The following is a 13,345-nucleotide window of genomic DNA, read 5'->3' as shown; positions in this document are numbered from 1 at the left end:
TGACTAGGTGTTGTTTGGTGGTTTAGCAAGCCTCTTGGAGCAATTCTACTAAGTGGTTTGGCCTTTGGAAGGGACTAGGGCAACAAAACACCTCCTTTGAGGAGTTTACAGCCTAATGGCATTTTCCTTTGGGTTCAAAACCGTAAACCCATATGGAGGAGTGTATAGCCATGTTTTCAAGTCCCTAACACAATTAGGTAATTGTATGTGCTAGATTATAAGCCTAAGGAAGGAAAATAACCCATTTGGACACCCTTTAGGGTGTTTACGGTTTTGGGAGTTCCCCAAACCGTAAAAACCTAAAAATGTAGGATTTTGGGTGTTTTTCACGGCTTAGATACATCAAACTAAGGTTCAATCAATTCATGGAAGGCTTAAACATCAAACTAAGGCTTAGATTTGGACTTAGGTACACTTTGGTGCACTTTATGGTGTTTACCGCCCAAGAACATTCTTGGACCGTGAACACCTCCAACCTTGTGTTCTTGACATTATTTCTTGATATTCAAATGTAATACTAGCTTAAAATCACTCAAGGATGGAAGTACTTACATAAGGAAGCTTGAATTGAGCTAAAAGGCCAAGAACACTTAGTGTGTGTTCTTGGTGTTCTTGGTGTTTTGGAAAATCTAAACAAAAACCGGAAATGAATGGATGAATAGATGCACAAACACTAGATTAAGTGTTTTACTAACTTGAAAGGGTTAAAACACTTACAAGATTGAAGATTTGGAATTAAATCTTGGATGATACTTGAGAGAATATTTTTGGAGTTTACTCTTTTGATAAATGGGGAGTAAACTCATGTATAAGCATCAGTTTATGGATTTTTGGATGATTTTTCGACCCAAACTTAAAAGTTTGGTTAGGTGTTTCTAATACGCGAAGTGTTCGCGGTTTTCAAAAATCAATACCCGAGACAACACTTTCTTACACCCATTCGCTTAAAAATAAGATTAAAATAATCAAACGAACTTTATTTTTCTTAAAAATAAGAAATAATGACATTGACTTATGACACGAAGTGGTTGACTTTTAGGGTTTGACCGAATGGAAATTTCGGGTTGTCACAATATCCGACCTTCCGGTCACACATAAATACTCCTCCGAGTACAGTATAGTGAGAAGACTCACCTCAAATATCTCGGTAACTCACTAACTCGGTGGGAAATGCGATTCAGCCTCCGCCTAAACACATAAGGCAAATATTCCTATAAATATGACCGTACTCTAAGCTTTCTTAACATCCTCAGAAGGGTAAAAGACCATTTTACCCCTCTTTTGACTCAAAGGCCTCGCTGCTGACCAAACCCTAAAAGCCAACCAAAGTCAACGGTCAAATTTGACCCGACTCGGCGAGTGCATTTGGGCAACTCGGCAAGTCCACCTGTCTCCACTCAACTCCTTAGTCCAATCAACACGTCGAATACTTCCCTTTACTCGACGAGTCCCCAGGCATGAATCGCGGGGCTACCTTGACTCAACTCGCCGAGTCCCAAGAACAACTCGGCGAGTAGATGCCATGCACAGATTCTTTTGACCTCCTGAGGTCAGATCTGTTCCTCCATTCCATAGATCTGACCTTTCCAATCAATATAATCACGTACAGCTCGAAACTTGATGCTTATAAACATATATAATGGCATCAAATGGAGATTTAGTCCCATAAATGGCAACCTACGTTCAATCACCCCTCAAGGACCCAGAAAGCATACTGGATTGAAGTCTCCGAACATCTTTGAGTCCAGATCCAAAGCATAGACTCGATAAGGGACCAACTGCTCCATATAAACATCCTCTAAAAGGGTTAGAAAACCCTAATCCCTAGGTTAAATACCAAAACTGAAGAAAAGTCGAATGAATACCTCAAGTTGGAATCTCTGGACTCTAAAACCACTTGAACCACACCTCCTTCAGCCTCCTCTTGCTCTTGATCACCTCCTTTTTTCCAAACCAAGGAAAGAAAGATCAATAAAGGCTTCTTCTTCCTTCCAAACGAAATAGATCACTAAGGGAGCTCTCAAGGGACTGGTAGCCGCAATGGGAGGCTAAGAGTACCCTTAAATAGGCTCCAACCCTGAAGGATTTAGGGTTTCATTAAATAGTGTGGACTCGCCGAGTCCAAAGTGAATCCGGATGAACAATCACGACCCTACTCGGCGAGTCTACGCATTAACTCGCCGAGTTCCTTCTCATAATAAAAAAATATATATTAAATAATATACCTGAGATTCCGGATGTTACAGAATCAAGCTCCTTTTTCGTATCTAAATTTGATATTTTCAAGGTTATTTAGTTTTTTATGTTTTCTAGAATCAACATTCAATCATTCCTAGTTGAACTAATTACAAACGAAAAATAGGTAAGAAACAGATATTAAGAGATATTACACTCAAAATATTTGCATACCTCATAAGTTGCGAGAATTTGAACAAATCGGTGGGAATTAGAAAATCCATCGGGCGATTGAGAAATATCAGGATGAGTTTCCTTTGAATTTTAGGATGTTGTGTTTTCATTTCATGTTCCTATCTAATCAACCAAGTCTTTAAAATTAAATTCTCTCGATTTAAAAATGTTTATTAGCAATAGTTATAATACTAAGAAACAGCACACAATACCAGAACAAAACAGAACAATCCGAGTTAGTTTTTGAAAATGATGATCAAACATGCTTTTGGATATATGCACGAAGGACTATTAATGTAATTTATCTTATAAATAATAAATTAAAATTTGTTAAAAGTTATTTTAATTAAATAATTAAATACTCAGCGCAACACGCGAGGATTCTCGTGTTAACATAAACCATGCTTCGGTTGGGTAGATTTTAATTTGTTTTTGTCGCCGTGGACTACAATATAGATACAAAGTACAAACTAATTATTTTGTGTTTTCAACATAAATGAAAAGTGTAACCATACAAAAAAAGATTTAAAACGAAAACATATAAAAATCGACACAATCAAAAAAAACGGACATGAGAAATTTCTCCTAAATCCCAACGGCAAGACTCATCTTTCCCAGAAGATGATATCTTCATCTTGTTTTTCTCTGGTCAAAATTAATCCTACAACACAACCAACCATCGTCAATGCATCAAACTCAACATCCCCCCACTCTCCTCCTCTATCTAGTCTTCAACGACCCACATCACCAAATCACAACAATCGCTTGCCGATTCAGTCAACCAGAAGAAACCTGTTGAACATCTCAATTCTAACCATAATCGCATCACCAATTTCTCCCTTTTTATCTTCCACATCCACATGGGCTCAAACGCAAGAGTCCTTAGAGCTCGAAAGCTACACAGATACGAACGAGGGGTTCACACTCCTCAGACCCACACCTTGGACAAAGGTCTGTTCGATTCTTCTACTACTCTACTCTCCTCATTCTAGGGTTTGTTTTTTCCTTTTTGGTTCGATTCATTCCGTGAAATTGATTGATTGATAGGTTGAAAAAGCAGGTGCGACTGCATTGTTTGAAGATCCAAGTAAAGGAGGAAACAATATTGGGGTTGTTGTAACACCAGTTCGTCTCACCACTCTTCGTGACTTTGGAGATCCTCAATTCGTTGCTAATAAGCTTATTCAAGCTGAGAAACGAAAGGTATATACATTGTTATTATAACACATAGGATAAATGTAGAAAGCTTTTAAAAAAGAGTAAAGTAGGTTGCAATTTGAAAGATTTGGAACTTGATTTGATACAGGAAAGCACAAAAGATGTAGAAATAATATCATCATCAGAGAGAGGGGGACAAAAGGGTGATGATGTACAAGTGTATGAATTTGAATACAAGCTAGATAGCACAAGGGGAGGGGTAAAAAGGGTATTTTCAGCAGCATTTGTGGCCTCCAAGAAGCTCTACCTTTTAAATATTGCTTACTCAGATAACCCTGAAAAACCCCTTGATGACCACACACGAATGATTTTGGAACAAGTTCTTCATTCCTTTCATGTCATTTCATCACCTTTGGTCAACAGTCAAGTTTGACTTTGACTGAGTCCAAGTTTTTGTTGTGTCAAGTGTTTTAGAATAATATATATATGATGTGGGCATTGATTTGTTTGAATATTTTGATTTGAATATAGAGGAATTGAAGTCTCAAATGTTTGGTTGTTAGAAAACAAAATGGAATTCCATTTCTTTGTTTGGAAAGTTGGAAACAGTAAGTGTAATAATATTAGGAGTATTTTTTTTATTTATAGAATGTTTTAGAAAGGAAACAAATGGAATTTGAAGGAAAGAAAATGGAATTTTATTTGTAATTGTATATCTATGTTTGGTATGTATGTCATAAAATATGGAAGTAGATAATGACAAATGATAAAATCATGTTTTATTATTTGTTGTTCACAAAACTTATTTAAAATTACTTGTAAAAATATTTAAATTATTTTTTTAGTTTCCCGTTCATAACTTTTTACGCAAAAAAAATAATTGTACCAATTTAATAGCATAAATTTATCAACACAAAGCAAACTACCAAAAATTAATTACATAATAACAATAATATGTTTACAAAATGCATTTCAATCATTTGTGCTTTCCTGTATCAAATCATTTATAGAAATGAAAGAAGATTACAACTGAATTCCATCGATTTTGTCAATGACAAAGGGATTGAATTACATAGTCATTTGCATTGAGAAATGAGAATGGAATGGAATGGAATTCCAATTCCGGTGGAGACTCATTCTTTAAACTGCCATTCCCTCCGGCACATGGGACAGTGTGCCTGGGGAGTCTGTGAATTTATCCATTTCAGAATGCAGTGAAGATGGAAAGCATGGTTGCAAGCACCCCAAACTACACATACAAAAAAACAAACAAATAACACCGGAATCGGAATTCGAGATTCCATTCCGTCACATCTTTAGTTGCCAAATTAATGTAATTCAATTCAGTCAAAATCATTCAAATTCCATGTCTGATGGATTTCACCATTCTTTGGTGTGAAGGGATTGTGGAAGAGATTCAATTCCATTCTTCCTTTTTTTTATTAAATGACCAAAATACCCCTAATCTATATTTTAAAATAAAACCAAGAGAGACTTACTTAGTGGGCAATCATCACCAGGGAGTTTACAGTCAGGACAACAGCCATCAAAAGCCATTCTACATATCCCACATGTCTCATCTTGAGCATCCCATGTCCATGAAGCTACTGCATGCCATCTACACACCAATCAACAAACAAAAATACAATTTCAATTCCTTCCATAATTCATAAATCAAATGTTTCTTTTTCTTTTGAAAAAAAAAAAAAGAATGGTGGATGACATACTCTGTTTATATGTTCGCCGGATTTTTGTAGGCAAATTGGTTAAGAAAGAACAGAAACAATGAATTTTTAATTAATCTGATAAAATTGAAATGTAAAAGTGATATCTTAAGGATACGCAAAAGCTTAACCTTCATGTCTCCTTTCCTGCAAATAGAATATGGATTCATTACATTAGCATGGTAATGTCGAGGTCTCATCAAACAAGCATATTCTCATTTTAACTGACACTATCTGAAGCAGAAGGTTGAAAGCAAACAGGGGAATCGAATCACCCTAATGAAATCAAAGTTAAAAGGGTAAAAGTATGAAGATGGGAAGAGTGATGTAAAATCTTGGAATGAAATTAGTCCTTCAATCGGCCAATTTGTCTGGAGTAAATGAACTGATTCCAAACATAGGAGGAATGATTTCCATTTCTATAGAAACTAGTCAGAACCATAAACAGTGAAAGTGTTCATCCAGAGTACAGAACGTATAAACCCTAATCTTCGATGAAGCAATAAAAAGAAAAGTGGATAGAAAGAATCAACCAGATGAAGAAACTAGAAAGAATTAGAGACAGAAGGAATCTGACCTTAAACAAAAGAAAGATGGCGATGAATTCAGCGAAGTTGATGGCGTACGAACGAACAAGATCGAAAGGATACGAAGTTAAGAGCGCTTTCTGAATTTTGAATTCTAGACGTCCACTTCACAGTTCACACCCCCTCAACCTGCAATCTGCATAACAAAATAATTTTGAGAAAACTGCAAAAACAGTCCCTGTGGTTTTTAATTTTCTTTGAATAGTCCAAAAGAATAACAGTTTTTAAAACTATCAGCCTTTAATCAGGAATTTAATGGACAGGTGATGAGGTGCACAATGTGATGCATGATAAAGGTAACATATCAAACTAAATTATATGGATATTGAGCAATATCACATATGTATATGTTTAATTGATTAAGAACATTTTGGACATATGTTTAATTGATTAAGAACATTTTGGACATTTGATTTGCGAAAATCATTGCACAAAAATTTGTTCCCATTCTACCATGTTTAATGACCTAAAGACCTTTTACTGTTGTCACATTGGAACTTTTACCAATTTTATAAAAACGCATCTTAAAAAATCATCCCCAATACCACCACAACTACATGTATTTGAGAACTTTTTCAAATAGTGAAAAGTAACTTGTTATTAAAGCAATGAAGCATGATTTTTTTTCATATTCATACAAAATAACAAGTAAACATCAAGACACCAATAACAAGATCATCATAATCCAATCCTAGAATTGTATGTTCTAGTGTCTACTCATCATAATCACAAACCAAAACTCTAAAAGTTGTACACACAAAGTCCACAAACAACAAAACAAATTCCAATATGGATACAAATACACAGATACAGATACAGATACAGATACTGATATAGATATAGATACAAAAATAACATGTATGTACGTACTAAGGTGGTGATGAAAAATCATCGGCCACCGGATAACTCTATAGCATCTTGATTATAAATGGAGTCTTCTCCCCAATCAAATCGTCTTTGTAAGCGATCATACTCTTGCCTACGTGTGACTTCAACATTCTGCCATTCCTCCCACCTTTCCGCCAGCCCTTCCCCCTCCAGCATCCGCACCACCTCCGACATGGCAGGGCGGTCCTCTGGCGACCCTTGGGTGCATAGTAATGCCACCTTTATCATCATCTCCACTTCCCCCATGTTGTAGTTCTTGCTCAGATTCCTATCAACAATCGCATCCAATCTCTTCTCCCTTTCTAGTTTCTTCACCTGAAAATAACAATTACTTTATGTTTATAAGATGATCAACGTCGTACTTTTAATTTATTTTTTTTATTTTGTATTTTGGCATGGTAGTTTCAAAATCAAATCAATTATAGTTTTTTGACATTGTAGTTTGAAAATTCTAGCCAATTAATACAGTAAAAAAACAGTTTTGTATAGAGATGGAATTGCAATAATTCGGTAGATTTTTTTCAAAAACAACAATATAAACAAATCAATGGACGTGTGTTGCTATGTTTTGAATTTAACCCATTAAAAGGGTTAATTGCAAAAAACAGCAAAAGCAACATATTGATAAAGACCTTATATTTTGTGTTTTTTTCCGGATTAAACCTCAAATTTATTTTTTGCCTGAAAAAGACCTTATATTTTTTCATTTTTTCTGATCTGGCCCTTTTAGCCATTTTTTTCGAAAAAAATTTGTAAAACGTGAGGGTTTTTTCAAGAAAAACTACAAAAGTTGAGGGTTTATTTGAAAAGCATTTAGAAGGTTGAGGGTTTTTTTTTGGGAAAAAAAAATATAAAGTAGAGGGCCTTTTCGGAAAAAATGAAAAAAGTTACAAGGTCTTGTCTTTTCAAGCAAAAAATAAATTTGAGGTTTAATCCGGAAAAAAAAAAACACAAAATATAAGGTCTTTTATGAGATTAACCCTGTTTATTATACCATTCTACTTTAACTTCTTCCTATTACAACATTCTACCTCAAAAAATCTAGCCAATATCATCCACAAACAAAAAAAAAAAAAAGCAATTTCACTCCCATAAATTGAAGTATAATGTGTTTCTCTTAAATTGCTATAACTTGGTTGATTTTTTCAAAACACAATACCTTTTCAAGAAAAATAAAATGAAAGCTATAAATAAATAACTAAACGAAAGCAAATTGCTATTTCTTGCACTTAACCCAAATCACAATGCCCCACCAACAAGATGCACATATAACAAAATAGAGTAAATTACACGAACAGTCCCTATGGTTTGGGGTAATTTGCATGTTTGGTCCCTAACTTATTTTTTTAACTCGGAAGGTCCCTACCATTTATTTTGTTCCACGCTTGGTCCCTCCAGTTTGTTTCTGTTACGTGCTGTCTTACCTAAAAAGACTATTATTTAAATAGAAAAAATTGTAAGGTAGTGGGGTTGAGACAGGGACCAAGCACGTAACAAAAATAAACAGCAGAGACCTTCCGAGTTAAAAAAACAAGTTAGGGACCAAACGCGCAAATTACCCAAAACCATAGGGACCATTCGTGTAACTTACTCAATAAAATAACTATAAAACAATAAATCTCAAATCTTACATGATCAAGCAACAAGACATCATCTTCCTCCTCAAGTCTTGAAAAGTCAATAGCGCGTTGACCAGTGACAAGTTCAAGAAGCATAATCCCATAACCAAAAATATCTGTTCTTTCAGAAGATTTCCCTGTGGAAAGATACTCAGGGGCAATATGTCCCATGGTCCCACGCACTTGAGTAGTGACATTTGTTTTTCTAATATCAACCAATTTAGCCAATCCAAAATCACCTACAACTGCTTCAAAATCCTCATCTAGTAATACATTTGCAGCTTTTACATCTCTATGGATTATTTTAGGGTTACAGTGTTCATGAAGATATTCGAGTCCACGAGCTGTTCCTAATGCTATTCTTTTTCTTGTCATCCAATCTAATACAGCTTCACCAGGTTTGATTTCTGTCAAATGTGAAAATTTGTTGTTTTAGGGATTATAGAAATGTTAATTTTTTTTGGTATTGTGGTTTGATAAATGTTTTTTAAAGTGTAATGTTGTAAGAGGAAAAAATTACTCGAGTGATGTAGAAGTGAAAACTAAAAAAGATTAAAATTATGTGGTTTGGTTTTTGTTGGGTTTGATAATCGGGGTTTTTTAGGTCAAAAACTGTTTTTTTTTTTGGAAAATATTAAGTGATTAGCAAAAAACTTGAAACTATGGTCTGTTCGGTTTTTTTGAAAAAAAAAATGTATTTTTTATATTGCATGTGAATAAAATGTAACTGTATGCTGTATTACATTATTTAATTATAATTGATGAATTTTTCATTTACAGGTATATAAGAGAATGAACATAATAAAAGCTCGTTAATGCCCAAATAAGATTTACGATAAAAATATATTTATAGTTACTTTTAGAAAATAAAACTGTACTTTAAATAAAACCATGAATTCATTAAAAAAAAAAATTAAATACGAAAGAGAGTTATATTGAAATTTTTCATTCCATGGTTGGAAAAAGAACACTCTCTCCAAGGAATGAAAACTAAAAAAAATGGAAGGAATCACATTCCTTCAAGAATGGTCGATTCCATTCATACAAAAAACAAACAAACTTCTTTTCTTGATTCCAATGGAATGAATCATACCATTCCTTCCCGAATTCCATCAAACCAATGGAATAAGCAAAGTAATGGAACGAGTCATTACATCCCATAATCATGTTTGGTCAGTCTGTAGAAATGAAACGGAATAAAGTTTTATATTGCAATTTTTCATTCCATTCATAGAAAACAAGAAAAAAATACTTCTTTTCTTGATTCCAATGGAATGAACCATTCCATTCCTTCCCGAATTCCATCAAACCAAACAATATCTAATAGTGTGTTTGGTTAGATGGAATGGAATGACGAACGAATGAAATAAGCAAAATAATGGAATGAGTCATTACATTCCATGATCATGTTTGGTCAATCGGTAGGAAAGGAATGGAATGGAATGAATCATTACATTCCATGATCATGTTTACATTCCATGATCATGTTTGGTCAGTCAGTCTGTAGGAAAGGAAATGAAAGGAATGGAATGTAATGAGTCATTACGTTCCATGATCATGCTTGGTCAGTCTGTCTGTAGGAAAGGAAAGGAATGGAATGGAATGAGTCATTACATTCCATGATCATGTTTGGTCAGTCTGTCTGTAGGAAAGGAAAGGAAAGGAAAGGAAAGGAAAGGAATGGAATGGAATGAGTCATTACATTCCATAGAGTTTCTTACAAGAGCATAAGCATAACAAATTAACAAGTACCTCTTAGGCGATATGCAACACTTAGGTTTTGCATATAGGGATACACCAACAGCCGCTCGGTTGGGGTGGTGCAAAACCCAATGAGCCGCAACAAATTCCGGTGAACCGCCACACTTATCATCTCAACCTCACGTTGGAACGCCGCATCGCCACCTGGACTCTCGTAATCAGTCAACCGTTTGACCGCAACTTTTGTATTGTCCCCAAGAACTCCTTTATAAACCTTCCCAAAACCTCCTTGTCCAAGCACATTTCTTTCATTGAAATTGTCAGTCGCAAGTTGGAGTTCCCTCCATGCAAATCGCTTCAGTTGACCAAATGCAATCCTTCGGTCAACCTCCCCTAAAAAGTCAAAACAATAAAAATTAGTAAAAGGCCGATGAGAGTTGGAAGAAATTTGGATGAATATACAAAGGGGGATTGATTGTAAAGTTATATTGGGACTTGTCGAGTTTGATTATGTTTTGTTTTTAAGTTTATGTATGGTTATTGGGGTTTTTGTAGAAATCGGTTTGATTTTAGGGTTTTTTTGGGGAAGATGAAAATAGACAGACAAGGGCAAAATGGTCATTTTCAGTCACCTGCAACATCAACAAAGACCTCACGTTTGTAGCCTTTGTGTCTACCCCTCCATAAAAATAACACCAAACATCCAACCAAAATAAGGGCAAGAACTCCACCAATAACCCCAATCACAATTCCTGCCTTTGATTTCTTTGAAGAATCTACAACATTATAATATAATAAGGTTACTTAAATGTAAAAAAAAATAGCAAATTTCATCCAAATAGAAAGCAATTTTCACTGCTATAAAAAAATACCTCCAGAAGTGGAAGCACAAGGATGGGTATTATTAAAACCACAATTCAACCTGTTCCCTGTAAAACTGTAATAACATGTCAAGATAAAAACATCATAAACAAATAAAAAATTAAGAATTCTATTTTTTAAAAAGTTAAAATATACATACTTGAATTTAGAAAGCTGAAATAAACGATCAGGTATTTCACCACTCAGATTGTTGGAACCAAGTAATCTGCTTTCAAAAAGTAGTTACAAATTACAACAACACTTAACAAAATTAGAAATATTAACTACTAGATTTGTTAAAATGTTAAGTATGTTTCTCTTTTTAGAGTATTAATTAATTAAATTACATGCTAGTCAAATTTGGAAGACTTGAAAGTGATTCAGGGATAGATCCTTCAAGGTTGTTTTGGCTCAAGATCCTACACATTAAAAAATATAATAAATGAGAAAAATTATTAATCAATTAGTATCAATGGAATGTTAAAGATTCTTTATCTTTATATGTATTAAATTAAATAAAGTGTTGCTTACAAAAATTGAAGATTTTTTAGATTTCCAAGTGAAGATGGTATTTGACCATTTAATTTATTGCTTTCAAGATCCAACATTGTGAGGCTACTCAGGTTTCCATATTCTTCAGGTATCCCCCCTGTTATTTGATTCCCTTGTAAAGAACTGAAAGTCAACGAAAAAAAGTCAAACCCTAATGAGAGAAAAATTGCAATTTTATAATCTTATTATGGATTCTCCTATACATACAGTATCGTTAGCCTTGACAAAACTTGTATTCTTGGTGACAAGGTTCCTGTAAAGCCCATGAAAGACATCGATCTGCAAATAAAATTAACAATTAATATCACACAAGAAAACCTAAATTTAATCAAAAATAAATAAATAAATGAATGTTATAGTTACTTACACAGAAAAAACATTATTATTTGAATCACAACTAACTTTAGACCAAGTGCAAGGGTTAACTTGATTCTGATTCCAATCAGTGAGTTGATCTGGTGAAGCCTTGAGTGAAGTTCTCAATTCAAAAAGTGCATCTCCTATAAATAATAAAATTATCTCAAAAGTTTTATATTTTCGTTTCTAACAATAGATACAAAAAGGGTTATATGAAAGTAAAATACAAATACAAGGAGAATCAGAATATACCTTGAGCATCAGGTGCTACTAAATGGAAATTTACAAGTAGAAGAAGTATTAATATAAGCTCCATCTTTGAAGAAAACCAAAATCAGTGCTAATGATTTGATTCAACTATTGGCATTACATACACTTTGATTGCATGAATATAAATCATTTCTGTAAATGGAAGAAAAAAATTAATGAGAGAAGGTTTATAATTCATTAATATTCATGTATTCGAGAACTAGTGACAGAGTTAAAGTCACATTTATATCATTATTCAGGTTTGTTGGAACGATTTTCCATTAATTTGACCTTTTAAATGATCAGAAAATCAGATATTAATGAGCGCTATAGGGTCTTCAAGCATAATGTAAGATTCAACAGAGTACTAAAATTAGAAACGAAGAATCGAATTGATGAGAAGCTTCAATGATCCGGAAAAACGCATCCTCAAATTTCAAGAATTTATGTAACTTTTAAGTACCCATTTCGAATAAATGAAACGAAATGCTTCGTAATCAAATATTAAGGTCAAAAAATCGAACTAGATTTAAGAAACTCAAAATGAAAATCTAGAAAGGGCTCAGATTTCTTGTTACGGAATATTAAATTCAAATAAATACGGGAAATCAGCAACTATGATTTTGGTGTCTGAAACGTTCAGACACGGATGAGTTACAGACTTATCGAGCTTCTTCTCAGTGTCCGAAAGCAAATCAACACAGTTATATATCCACATAAACATAGAAAAAGACACAAAAAAAAGGCTGCGAATAAGTGGGTGTTTACACGGATAGAGGAATAAGTAAAACTAGATCGGGGTTTACCTTAGGAAGGATCACAAACAGGACTTTTAGTATGGGGGTGTGAATCCTGAGGAGAAAACAGAGGTCAATCGAGAAGGTTGAAGGTGTTGTTCGTCGTCTCCGTGTGGATAGTCTGTCAAATCACTTTGGGGAATTTAAAACAAAGAAATCGTCACATGCACCTTCTCCCCCAAAACCCACATATGGTAGGCGGTGGGCGTGGCCCTCCAAACCAGAATTTTTTGCAATTTTTTGAGAGTTTTAAAGATAAGACTTAATTTTTTGTTAACTCGTTTAGAAGACAAACTCGGCAAATATAAACAACTTTTTTTCCCCCAAAAATTAGTTAAATAATTTTTTTTTTCTTTTACAAAAATGAGGTGTGGGATTTTTTTTCAAAGAAGTTTAAAGAGTCGTTTTATAGTTTTATAGTCTGTCATGACTTATAATTGATA

General features: G+C 34.1%; 3 protein-coding genes across 4 annotated transcripts; 1 reads left to right on the top strand and 2 right to left on the bottom strand.

Annotated features, from left to right (window-relative positions):
* Positions 1–2,939: 2,939 nt before the first annotated feature.
* LOC144998619 (Photosystem II reaction center PsbP family protein) lies at positions 2,940–4,208 on the top strand. 2 transcript variants are annotated; one of them, XM_078958355.1, is made up of 3 exons: positions 2,940–3,360; positions 3,457–3,612; positions 3,716–4,208. In XM_078958355.1, exons 1-3 carry the CDS (start codon positions 3,031–3,033, stop codon positions 3,998–4,000), a joined length of 771 nt encoding a protein of 256 aa, XP_078814481.1. In that variant the 5' UTR covers positions 2,940–3,030; the 3' UTR covers positions 4,001–4,208. The 2 variants fall into 2 exon arrangements, with proteins under 2 accessions (XP_078814481.1, XP_078814484.1); XM_078958358.1 differs by having other exon boundaries at positions 3,237–3,360; positions 3,470–3,612.
* A 282-nt stretch (positions 4,209–4,490) lies between these two features.
* APC11 (anaphase-promoting complex/cyclosome 11) lies at positions 4,491–5,231 on the bottom strand. The gene is made up of 3 exons (XM_078993684.1): positions 5,227–5,231; positions 5,067–5,185; positions 4,491–4,816 (listed from the first exon to the last, which is right to left on the bottom strand). Exons 1-3 carry the CDS (start codon positions 5,229–5,231, stop codon positions 4,701–4,703), a joined length of 240 nt encoding a protein of 79 aa, XP_078849810.1. The 3' UTR covers positions 4,491–4,700.
* A 1,328-nt stretch (positions 5,232–6,559) lies between these two features.
* Positions 6,560–13,147, bottom strand: LOC144998071 (putative LRR receptor-like serine/threonine-protein kinase At5g10290). Its single transcript, XM_078957899.1, has 12 exons — positions 12,912–13,147; positions 12,109–12,258; positions 11,867–11,999; positions 11,707–11,778; positions 11,479–11,622; positions 11,295–11,366; positions 11,108–11,173; positions 10,959–11,023; positions 10,719–10,862; positions 10,138–10,479; positions 8,398–8,792; positions 6,560–7,081 (listed from the first exon to the last, which is right to left on the bottom strand). Exons 2-12 carry the CDS (start codon positions 12,170–12,172, stop codon positions 6,767–6,769), a joined length of 1,812 nt encoding a protein of 603 aa, XP_078814025.1. The 5' UTR covers positions 12,173–12,258; positions 12,912–13,147; the 3' UTR covers positions 6,560–6,766.
* Positions 13,148–13,345: the final 198 nt, after the last annotated feature.

This window comes from Lactuca saligna, chromosome 5, assembly GCF_052625555.1.
Source record: "Lactuca saligna cultivar CGN05327 chromosome 5, ASM5262555v1, whole genome shotgun sequence".
Lineage (NCBI taxonomy): Eukaryota > Viridiplantae > Streptophyta > Magnoliopsida > Asterales > Asteraceae > Lactuca > Lactuca saligna.
Note: the sequence above shows the minus strand (reverse complement) of the source record. Positions and strands in the feature narration are given on the sequence as shown.

Bases quoted from the DNA above. Each gene is read 5' to 3' on its own strand.
- LOC144998619 (XM_078958355.1), top strand. From the start codon at position 3,031: ATGATATCTTCATCTTGTTTTTCTCTGGTCAAAATTAATCCTACAACA. The intron at 3,361-3,456 runs GTCTGTTCGATT...ATTGATTGATAG, and splicing joins GACCCACACCTTGGACAAAG to GTTGAAAAAGCAGGTGCGAC. The intron at 3,613-3,715 runs GTATATACATTG...GATTTGATACAG, and splicing joins TTCAAGCTGAGAAACGAAAG to GAAAGCACAAAAGATGTAGA.
- APC11 (XM_078993684.1), bottom strand. The intron at 4,817-5,066 runs GTAAGTCTCTCT...TTGTATGTGTAG, and splicing joins TGGTGATGATTGCCCACTAA to TTTGGGGTGCTTGCAACCAT.
- LOC144998071 (XM_078957899.1), bottom strand. From the start codon at position 12,172: ATGGAGCTTATATTAATACTTCTTCTACTTGTAAATTTCCATTTAGTA. The intron at 11,367-11,478 runs GTAAGCAACACT...TTTAATGTGTAG, and splicing joins CTAAAAAATCTTCAATTTTT to GATCTTGAGCCAAAACAACC. The intron at 11,024-11,107 runs GTATGTATATTT...ATGTTATTACAG, and splicing joins TTTCAGCTTTCTAAATTCAA to TTTTACAGGGAACAGGTTGA.